The following is a 12,221-nucleotide window of genomic DNA, read 5'->3' as shown; positions in this document are numbered from 1 at the left end:
TTGCTTATGCACCCATTTTGCCTTCAGCTATTGTGTTTTTGCATTGAGGGAGTACTTGAGTAGAGGCCCAATGTCCAACTGCTACCTTAATACTAAACCTATAAATATATGCACATACATCTATTTCCCTATCATTATATATATGTATTTACACATGTACATGCTTATATTTAGATTTCTATAAATGCCCTTTGCCTCCTAGTTCTTTTTACTCCATTTCCTTTTACTTTCTTCTTGTCCCACTATCATGTTCAGCCTTCATTCAGGTTTCGGTAATTCCTCTCCATTACATTGCCTTTGATCAAGCCCTACCAGGCATGCTACATCCTCCTCTCCATTGATTTTAGATCACTTGTTGTTCCCTTGTCCCTGGGTTTGTTAACACCCACTTCCATTGCCCCACCTCCCCCTCTCCCTTGTCCCCTCCAGAACCATTGGTCCCATTGGTTTCTCCTCTGGATTGTTTATCCCAACTATCTTATCTAGATGGACATGTGGAGACAATAATAAGCACAAGAACAAGACAGAAAAAAAGAAAACAACAAAAAAGCCAAGCCTATAAATAGTTTGAGGTCTGTTTGTTGACCTTTAGGAGTGTTTTCCCGTCCAGTCTGATGGGTTTCCACACCCTAGCCCCAAAGTCTATTTTTGGTATTCCCTGGGGACTTCATTGCTTTGCTCCCCTTGCTGTTCGATTGCATGACCTTACTGTTTCACCCTGGTGTGGTGGGATCAGATCAGGCACAATTCCTGCTCTGTGTCTCCAGTGTTGTCCCCTGTAGCACTATGGGTCAGTGAGGGACATCACATCTCATGGTGGGGCTGGCCCTATGGAGCTCTCTGTGCATTGGCAGCTCTGAGCAAGAATATCATCCTCAGGACTTGGTGGGTCAGGATGTTCTCCACTCTCTCTCCCTCCCCCTTCGTTTGCTTCTGTGTGATCTGATCAGATGTATCCCTCTCCCTGAGCTGTAGCTTTAGTGCTGTTCTCTGAAGTGAATTCTTCTGGGAGGGGTGGGAAGTGCTCTCCATGTAGTTGGGATTCGAGCCGGCCCCCACAGAATATTTCTATGTGTGTATTTATCGCTATTGAGAAAATACATCTCTGAATGTGATGGAGCATATAGAGAGCCAAGTCATGAAAATGTCCTAGATATAACAAAAACCCCAAGGGAATGAGTCACTGGGCCTTGGGATACCAAGTTGTTTGGGTATAGCATATCCACAAAGACAGTGTACGACATTCTACATTGGTGAGTTGTGACTCGGGTCTTAAAAGCATGTGGGTGGCTATCTAAGTTGCAATTACTGGTTTCTCCGTGTCTGGTATATAGAAAAGTGAAGAAAATTGAAGATGCGTGAAAACAATTAGCCCAATGGGCCATGTGAACAGCTATCTTCATGATTCTGAGACCAGAAGAACTAGATGGTACCCAACTACCACTAACAACTGCTCTAAGAGGGACCATGTTAGAAAGTCATGAATTTCTAGTGGGATGCACATAAGGAAAAAGACTCAAAATTATTAAAAAACAAAACGAAACAAACAAACAAATAGGATTACTGATTGGGTAGAGACTGATGAAACACCCAAGATTATGGCCCTTAGTCACCCTCCAGGTCTTGAAATAAACTCATTCTATTGGCTTACATTTCAGTCAAACAACAACCAGAGCCTATAAGGAGAGCAATAACACTAAGGGGGATGCCCATACCTTATAATAACCATTTGAAATCAAAAGTTCAGCATTTACCCAAGGACAAAGTTCAGAATGGTTGGGAAAGAAGGAAGAATGAAAGCAAAAACCCAGGGAGGGAGAGGGATACATGATACTACCCTGTTAGGATTGCATTCAATGACATAAAGCAAAATGTGTAAGAATTGTTAAATGGAAAACTGATTTGCTTTATAAATGTTCACCCAATTCACAATAGAATTTAAAGGAAGTTTTTTATGGTTTCATTGACAGAAATGAAATTTGAAAAGGGGCCCCATTTCTGGAAAATGATAACATTTCATTTTAGAAATATTTCATTTAAGGTGGTATTCTTTTGTGGCAAGATATGCAAATTAAAATATTTAATATGCAAGTATAGATTAGGAACTAGAACGGTTTAAAAAATGTAGAACTAGGGATGGATTTCATGGTCACCAGAATGGAAGTGACTTTCATAACTATAAATATAAATCAACCATTACATTTCCCTTGGAGAAGCAAAATTTTTGGAAAAGTCAAGATTGTTAGGAAGAAGAAATAGAAGAATGGAAAAGTATTAGAAAGGAGTGATCAACACTGTCCCAAACTATAGACCAAATCGGGGAGAAAAATTCTGAAAAGAGGGCATAGAATTTGGCAGTAAATAAGACAAGATGGGCTGCTGATCACCAGGTCAGAAATTTCAACCCACCAGCCACCTTGAGAAAGGAAGATGAGGCTTTCTACTCCCATGAAGATTTATAGTCTCAGAAACCCAAAGGAATAGTGCTATTCTGCTCTATAGGGTCACTGTGCAGGAGAATTGACTCAGTGGCAGTGAATTTTGAGAAGCCAAGACGAACTAAATTATTTTCAATGGTGACAGCATTAGAAATCAGGAAGTTATGAAAGGAACAGTATTAGCAAAATGGAAACTGCAAAAATTTCTTTGGAAACGAAAAGTGACAATAGCAAAATAAGGGGTTTTTATTGAGGCAAACTGTACACAACATTGAATTTGCCATTTTAATAATTTTACAGTTTACACCAGTGGCATTGATTACACTCACAATACTGTGCAACCATCACCACTATTGGTTTCCAAAACTTTCATCATGTCAAAAAGAAACTCTATATACTCCTGAAGCAACAACTCCCATGGCCCCTTCCACCTTTATGGTAATCACTCATTTGTATCTCTAATCATTCACCTACTCTAGAAATCTCATATGAATTGGATCATACAAGGTTTGCCCTTTTGTGTTTGGATTATTGACTTAAAATGTTTTTAAGATTCATCCATGAGCTAGATTGGATTGTATTCATCTTGATGGCAAAATAATACTCAACAGTATGTATTTACCACATTTAATTTATCCATTCATCTATTGGTATACACTTGGGTCGGGTCCTCCTAGTGACACAGTGTGTTAAGTGTTCAGGCTGCTGACTAAAAGGCTATCTGTTTGCACCCACTAGCTGTCTTGCAGGAGTAAGATAAGGCGTCTGCTTCAGGAAAAATGTGTAGCCGCTGAAACTATGGAGCAGCTCTATTCTGCCCTCTGGGGTCTCCGTGAGTCAGAACTGACTCAACAACAGTGGATTCAGGGGGGTTTCCCCATAGAGCTATTGTGAATAAGACTGCGGCGAACATTGATGTGCAAGTGTCTCTTGTCCCTACTTTGAAATATTTTGAGTAAATGTCTTGGAGTGAAATTCTGAGTCAGATGGTAATTCTCTTTTACTTTTTGAGGAGCAACCAGATGGTATTCTGCAGCATTACAACATTTCACATTTTTTCCAGGAGAGGATGTGTGTTCTGATTTCTCCAGATCCCTGCCAACACTAGGAATTTTCTGTATTTTTTAGAGGAAAGCAATTGCAATGGTTGTGAAGTGATAGCTCGTTGTGGTTATGATTTGCATTTCCCTGTTGGCTAATGATTTTGAGTACCTTTTTATATATTTATTGGCCATTTGTATATCTTTGTCAGAGAAATATCTACTAAAATCCTTTGTCCATTTTTGACTGGGACGTTGGTCTTTTGTTGAATTTTAAAAGTTCTTTATATATTCTGTATATTACACCCTTATTAAAGTTTCTAAACATTTTCTCTGGTTCCACAGCTTGTCTTTTTACTTCGATGACAATGTGTTTGATGTACATTTTAAAAATTATTGTGGAGGTCCCGTTTATATTTTTTTCCTCAAGCTGCTCATGTTTTTTAATCTATTGCCAGATACAAAGTACTGTGTTTTATTCTAAGAGTTTTGATGTTTATATTTAGGTCATTCATCTGTTTTGAGTGAATTTTCATGTATGTTGTGAAGTAGGGATCTAATACCATTCTTCTCCATGTGGAAATTCATTTGTCCCAGCACCATATTTTTAAATTAATCATTCTCTTGGGGGAGGCTCTTACAAATCTTATAATAATCCATCATTCAATAGTATTATGCACACTTGTACATATGTTGCCATCAACATTTTCAAAACAATTTCCCTCTACTTGAGCCCTTGGTATCAGCTCCTCTCTTTTCCCCTCCCTCCTCCACCCCTCATGAATCCTTGAGCAATTATATAGTATTGTTATTTTGTGATTTATACTGTTCATTGTCTCCCTTCACCCAACTTTCTGATATTCATCCCTGTGGGAGGGGGGTGCTATATATCCAACCTTGAGATAGGCTCCCCCTTTCTCCCCCTCCCCTCCCTGCCCCCACCATCTCCCTACCCTCCTGATATTGCTACTCCCACTACTGTTCCTGAGGGGTTTATCTGTCCTGAATTCCATGTGTCGAGAGCTCTTATCTGTACAACCGGATTTGTAAGGTAGAACTGAGTCATGGCAACGGGGGCTGAGGGGGTGGAAGCATTCAGGAACTAGAGGAATGATGTGTGTTTCTCTGGTGCTGTACTTACTGCATCTTGGTTGAATCATCCCTTCCTTGTAACCCTTCCGTGGGAGGATGTCCGATGTCCAATCATCTACAGAAGGGCTTTGGGTCTCCACTCCAACCCCACTCTTTCACATCGATATAATTGTTTGTTTGGGATCTTTTGGTACCTGATACCTAACTCCTGTTGACACATGATCACACAGGCTAGTGTGCATCTTCCATGTGAGCTTATTTGCTTCCTTGCTAGAAGGCTGCTTGTTTAACTTCAAACCTTTAAGACACCAGACGCTACATCTTTTGAAAGCCAGGCTCCATCAGCCTTCTTCACATTTGCTTATGCACCTATTTTGTCTTCAGCAATTGTGTCTGGAAGGTCAGTATCAAAGAGTGCCAGGTTAGAAGAAAAAAGTGTTCTTGTGTTAAGAGAGGCATCGAGTAGAGGCCCAAAGTCTGTCTGCTATCTAATACTTAGCATATAAATATATGTGCATTGACCTATATCCCTTTCATTATAAATAGTTCATATATTTACATATATATACTATAACTATACCGCTATAAATAGCTTTTGCCTCCTACTTCTCTCCTCTATTTCCTTTCACCTTCCTCCTATTGCACTATCATGCTCACCATCCATTCAGCTCTCAGTAATTCCTCTCAGATACAGTGCACTTGATCATACCCCACCAGTCATTATATGCCCTCCTCACCATCAATTTTAGATCTCTTGTTGTTCCCTTATCCCTGAGTTTGTTGGCTCCCCACTCCCTCTCCTTGCCCCCAGAACCACCGGTCCCATTGTTTTCTCCTCGGGATTCTTCGTCCTGCCTATCTTACATAGATAGACATAGGACGAAAGAAAAACGAAACAAAACCAATAGATAGTTCCAGGTCTGTATACTGATCTTTATGTATGTTTTCTGATCAAGTCTGATGAGGTGCCAAGCCGGAATCAGAAGTTTAAAGGATTCCTCAAGGACTTGGTTACTTTGTTCCCCTTGTTGCCCTGTTGCACTCCCTTCGCCTTTCACCCTGCTGTGCATGGGGCAGACCGGGCACACTTTCCGCACACTATCTCCAGTAGCGCTATAGGTCAGTGAGGGAATGTTGTGTCTAGTGGTGGGGTCAGCCCTACAGTTCTCTCTGCCAGCACCCTTTTTCAAAAGAGACTATTAAATGGACCTGGCATCTTTGTCAAAATGAATATACCATATATGTATGGGTTTATTTTTGAACACCCAATTCTAGTCCATTGATTTATGTCTATCCTTATACCCTATCACACTGAGTTGTTGTTTGATCGATTAGTTTGATTTTGGTGAAAATACACAAAATAAAATATATCCCAACAATTTCTACACATTCAACCCTGTAACATGTTCAACCCTGTAATATTGATTATATGCTTCAACTTGTGCAACCATTCTCCTTATCCTTTCCCACATCATTCCACTATTATTAACTCAGTGTCTCCTAAGAAAAAACTTCCCCTTTCTAAATCTTCCACCCTCAGCAACAACTAATAATCTTTTGTTTCTATACATCTGCTGATTTAAGTAAGACCATACAGTATTTGTCCTTTCCCAAATGATTCATTTCACTCATCAGGATGTTTTCAAGGCTCATCCATGTTGTAGCATGCATCTGGACTCTTTATGACTTGGTAGTATTCCATTGTCCTTTGGTAGACACTTTGTTAGTTTCCACCTTTTGACTATTGTGAGAAATGCCACAATGAACTCTGATATACAGGTTTCTATTCTGCTTGAATTCCAGCCTTCACTTCTGGGTATATACCTGGGTTGGGATTTCTGGCTTGTATGGTAGTTCTATGTTCAACTTTCTGAGAAATGACCAAACTATTTTCCATTTTACATTCCAATCAACAATAAATGAGGCTTGCTTCAATACTGTTTTGATTAATGTAACTTTGTAATAGATTTTGGAATTGAGAAATGTGAGTTCTCCTAGTTTGCTCTTTTTTAAGACTATTTTGACCATTCAAGGCCTTGTGTAATTTCATATGAATTTAGAGACTGGCTTTTGCATTGGAGGAGGGGAGGATTGTTGGAATTATGATAGAGATTGCATTGAATATGTAGACAAGTTTGAGTAGCATTGACATCCTAATAATATTAAACCTTCACAAAAAAGTGTTTTAAAATAATAATATTAAGCCTTTATGATGATAATAATCAACATAAATGAAAGTTCCCATTTTTCAAAATTTCTTTACCACTTCTTTTCTAAAACCAGCTGCGCATGCCTCTGACCCTAATTACATAGAGGTACACATACCTTAGCTAGGTCTCACAAGTTAAAGGATACAGTCCTCAGACTGTCGAAGTTGGCCAAAATTTTCTTGTTGGGAGTCCCCACAACCCCTACACTTCTGGCCTGCTGTCTCCCACTGCTCTCTCAGGTTTCATACTTCACCGGAATGACTGACTCACAGAAGTCACAGAAAGCACAATACTTATGACCACAGTTAGTTTTCAAGGTTACAAATTAGAATCAGCACAAAGAAGAGATACAGAGGGTGAAGTTTAGGAGTTCCCATGCAGGACTTGCATGTCACTCTGGTGGGGTGAAATTTCTTAATATGGCTCTTCCACCCAAGTCTCTGTAACTCCACCCAAATGATTACTGGAACTATGCAAATAGGATGTGTGTAACCCTAAGAGAAGGGTTTGGTTTGTTTTCATTACCACACCACCACGCTGTAAGAATGCAGCAGAGAAGGGAGAAACCTGGGGGACCTTGGAAGAGCACGTTCAAGATCTCCGTGTGAAGTGGTGAAGGCCACCAAGACCAGATGCATCACAGCCTGTGACATAGAGGTTCGACGCTGAGATTCTGGGGTACCTTCTCCTTATCTGGCCCAAGACTGAAACTGTTGGACAGAATGGTAGTTGGGCTGGCTTCCTGGCCAATGGAAGGAAAGGCCAAGGGACCATATGACTGAGAGTCTAAGAACCAGAGAGAGACTTGGCTACTGGCTGAGGAGACCAATGGCTGTATCTTTACTGTTTGCTATTAACCTCCTTAATAAACCTCCTTAATTATGAGTATGTCTGTGAGTTGTGTGGCCATTACAACAATTATCAAACCCAGCATGTGTGGGAGGAATGTTGGTGCCAGAATAGATAAAGAAGGATCAACCATAAAGGCTTGTCTGACTCCTGCCTTGTAGCAATAGGGAAGCCAGAGAAGGTCAGATATGTCCACCTCATGCCAGTTATTGCAGTCCTAGAAAGGGAACATGCTACTCTCCCATTTGTACTAATGTCTTTCACCAACCAGGATGCCCATTGAGCTTCCATGTCCAGAACCATTTTTATGGCCTAATTACGTAGTCATGATTGATTGAACCAACCTGCCTAGCTTGAAGTCAGCTGAGGTGATCTTTCTGGCCTCTTTAGCCCCTTCTGAGTCCTTACTAGCTAAACTTTCGGATATGATCTGGGAAACTATAGGTAAAAAAAGGTACTTCAAATTCCAAAGCATTTACAGGTACCGCTCATGAAATAAAGAAAAGACCAAATTATTATAGGTTAAGTTAATGTAATCCCTACAGTCCTTCCATCGATGGACATGGATGTCTTTTTATTTATTTCAAAGAAAAATTAAGCAAACCAATTTTTATTTCATTCATATTGACCCCATGTGTCAAAGTTAGAATTGTGATGAATAGATTTGTCAATGGCTGCGACCTTTTGGAAGTAAACCACAAGTGCTTTCTTCCAAAGTGCTTGTGGGTGAACTTTAACAGCAAGCCAACCTTTTGGCTAATAGTTGTCCACTTAGCTGTTTAAACCACCCAAGGAACCCTTTATTTATTTAAATTTCCTTTCATTTCTTTCAGCAGTGTCTTATAACTTTCAGTGTACAAGTTGTTAACCTCCTTGGTTAAATTCATGCCTAGGTGTTTTATTCTTTTCAGTACTCTCATAAATAGAATTGTTTTCTTAATTATCCTTTCAGATTATTATTTGATGACTCATAGAAAAGCAGTAGTTTTTTTGTATGTTGATCCTGTACCCTGTAATTGTCCTGAATTCATTTATTAGTTCTAGTAGCTTTCTTGTGGAACAGTTGGGATTTTCTACAAATCATGTTAACTGCTTATCTGGTTTTACTTCTTTTCCAATTTGAGTGCTTGTCATTTGAGCTTTTCTGTGCTCTTGAAGAAATCTGTGCCATTTATATGCTCCTGGGAACTTGTCCATTTCACCTAAGTTACATAATTTATTAGCATACAATTGTTTTGATATTCTCTTATTATCTTTTTAAAAGGATAAATTGTAATGTCACCACCACTTTCATTTCAGATTTTAATTATTAACATATTCAATCTTTTATTCACTCAGATAATTTTTTTAAATTTCATTCGTCTTTTCTAAGAACCGTCTTTTGGTTTCATTGCTTCTCTGTTTTTCTATTTTGTATGTCATTTATCTCTGTTCTAATGTCTGAATTTTTAAATAATAAAAACATTCAATGCATTTTAAAGGATACATCTGTCAGTACCCTCCACATATTTGAGGGTACATTCCTTTACCATTCTAGTAAAGGAATGGCAGTTGGAGAAAATTACAATGGTAGCAATAGCTAATAAACGTAGGAATATGTTATTGTCATTTATATCCGAAAAGCATTTATACAGGATATATAAATAGAGTACTCTTTAAAATGTATCATATCTACTTTCTGAAAATTAAACTTTCATCTCTTTTTCTTTGTTGCACAATAAAAATGTATTCTTTGGAAAGACAAATTAATTTAATCTTTTTGATTGGTGATATATATTTAAAACTAGCTTAATAGTGATTTAAATACAATGTTTCCTGATCTATTAAATATTTTTCATGTTATTGATTGCTGAATTAGTACACAATAATATCTATATATTTAATATTAGAGTATCAACTTCTCAAGCATTAGATGAAAGTTGGCATAAAAAGATTCATGTACAAAGGTGTCTGTCTCATCTCATTCTAAGTTTAGCTATACTCCTGTATGTGTACATTAAAAAAGAACATGTGTTTGTATATTATAGCTTCATTACTTGTATGGACACACAAACAACAGAAGTAATGAAAAATTTTTAAATGGGCTTTTATACTTTGATATTCACTTTCGCAGCTACTTTAAAACAGAATTTGTCTTAGAATACCTATTAAACATACAAAGTATAGTAACTTTATTCAGAGGCATGTACTTTGTTACTGACTGCTAATTATAGAGTATCCATGCCTAAGATAGATTGGTCTGTGTCCTTGAACAGGAGCCATAAGCATAAATGAAGCAAGAACATTGGATTCTTTTCTAAGGACCTGATAATCACATTTCTTTAAAGTGATCCTTAGAAAAAAAAATTAAAAAAAAAAAAAAAGTGATCCTTAGACCAAAGTGCTATAAATCAGTTGAGTCAAACAATACTGTAGCCTATTACTGAACAAATATCTATTAAATGCCTGCTGTATTCCATTATGCTACTAGAAAAGATAGAAAGATAGTCCGATAAATTAATAGAAAAAAATTCATGTATACACAAAAAACTCATATATACACAAAAGTATACACTGCCATGTACTTACTATCATCCTACTCCAACAGTTATTATTTGAAATGTGGTGTAGCAGAAATATTCCAATTATACTTATGATATTTCTAGCTTTATAATAGTGATTTTCTAATTTATTAGATTTAAGTCCATTTATGGGTCTAATTAAAATACAGTCATAGCATTTGCTCCTGTTCAGCATTTCTCACTATTTGTTTGAATAAATAGTCAAAAATATTTCTCTTCTTTTCAAAGATATTTCTTTTCCATAAATATCACATTTTTTTCAGAACCCTTTTTTAAAATCACAAGATCAAAAGAAAAATGCATGGCTTTGTAACTTTTTTAATAAAGGAAAGAATAAATATGCTGGGTAGAATATATTTGTTCTGTCTTTGTTTTTAAGGTTTGGCTTGAGCAACAAGTTTGATACTGAATTTCCCTCAATTCTAACAGGGAAGGTAAGTGAGAGTTTGCTTTGAACTTTTCCATTCTAAAAAGTATTGTTTTATGACTTATTTGATGCTGTGATAAATGCTTCGATACATGAGTAATAACGTCCCAAAACCATAGGCTAGAGTACTTATAGGCCATGTTGTTGATTCCAAGCAACCTATTGTTTTCTTCGCACATTAATACCAGTTGTTAGTGTATTTATTCAGCTTTTCTAGTTGTATCTTTTTTTCTCAGCACAAGTAGCTACCTATATACTCGAGTATAAGCCAATCTGATTATCAGCCATGGCACCTAATTTTACCACAAAAACTGTATGAAAAAATGTGCTGAAAATGGCTTCTACTCAAGTATATATGGCAATCTTTTTGTTTGTTTTTTAAATTATTTTATTGGGGGCTTATACAACTTTTATCACGCTAATCTGTTTTTGTTTAGATTAGTGATCTCCATTGTTTTAAAATTTGGATCTCTTATTGTTTTAAATCTGTACCACTGTATTATTTCTTAAAGTGTCATAGGATACGATTTGTTATATATAAAAGGAGATAAAAGTGATTGGGCATTTTTTTTTACCTTTTATGTAGTTCAACATTCTAAAATTGGACTTACTGTAATAACTATTTGTTATTACCTTCTGTTCCCTACTTCTTTTATAGTCAGTAGTAATCTCTAGCACTGTAGCTCAATATTCAGACTTCCTAGGACTCCGAACTCTCTGGAAATTCTTTTTTTTAAGATACTTTTTATTTTATTCATTCCAAACCATTTTATTAGGACGTAATCCTGACATTATATAATTCAATAATTCAGTCATATCAAGAGTGTTGAACAATTGATACCACAATCAGTTTCCAAATATTTTCTTCCTTCAAGTACTCCTTAATGTCAGCACCCCGTTACCCCTCCACCTCTCCTGCCATTCAACACCCCACCCCCGCAAACCAGAAACCCTTGATCCAGTTATTGTCTCTATAGATTCTCATATTCTGGATTTAATATACCAAAAACCAGAAAAATACATAACAGAGTCAGGAAGACTACCAACAATAACAAAATGCAACAGAAATAACCCCAGTTTTTCTTTAAAAAACACAAAATATTAAAAACCAGATCAAGCTCAAAAGGAAATCAAATGGCAAGTTTTTAAACATTCAAGTCAGATTTTTTCATTTTAATCTACTATAATTGTCTCTACAATACTCTGTCTGATAACCAGGTCATTCCCATCCCTCAATTATGGTCAGAGGGAAGTCCCCCAAGGCTTATCCCATGTGTAGAAACTAAACATGTATTTTGGGCTTCTGCTGACATGCATAGTCCTCTGCAAACCAGAATTTCACGATTTAAGCTCTGTTACCATTCCCTCCTTTGGATTTGAATTATATTATTTACAATCTTTGACTTGTGCATGTTACTGTCCTTCTTCCATGCGGACTTAGTTGAAGCCTCACTTAGATGGTTGCTTATTTGAAAACAAGCCTTTAAGACCCCAAAGGCTATTATTTCTTTTTTTTTTAACATTTTATTAGGGGCTCATACAACTGTTATCCCAATCCATACACACATCAATTGTGTAAAGCGCATTTGTACATCGTTTCTCAA

At 37.1% G+C, this 12,221-nt stretch overlaps 1 protein-coding gene across 6 annotated transcripts in view; it reads left to right on the top strand.

The window, feature by feature from the left end:
- Positions 1–12,221, top strand: part of CHIC1 (cysteine rich hydrophobic domain 1) — a 100,537-nt gene that overhangs the window by 17,856 nt on the left and 70,460 nt on the right. For all 6 annotated transcript variants that reach the window (XR_006680057.1, XM_045290231.1, XM_045290227.1 and 3 more), the window contains exon 2: positions 10,570–10,624. Coding sequence is in view for 5 of the 6 variants with exons in the window: in XM_045290231.1 (XP_045146166.1) it covers positions 10,570–10,624 (55 nt within the window). In the remaining variant the exon portion in view is untranslated. The remainder of the gene's footprint in view (positions 1–10,569; positions 10,625–12,221) is intronic.

Source organism: Echinops telfairi, unplaced genomic scaffold (assembly GCF_000313985.2).
Source record: "Echinops telfairi isolate 266 unplaced genomic scaffold, ASM31398v2 ScPeMD7_34;HRSCAF=130, whole genome shotgun sequence".
Taxonomy (NCBI): domain Eukaryota; kingdom Metazoa; phylum Chordata; class Mammalia; order Afrosoricida; family Tenrecidae; genus Echinops; species Echinops telfairi.
This window is presented reverse-complemented; position numbering and strand designations above follow the sequence as displayed.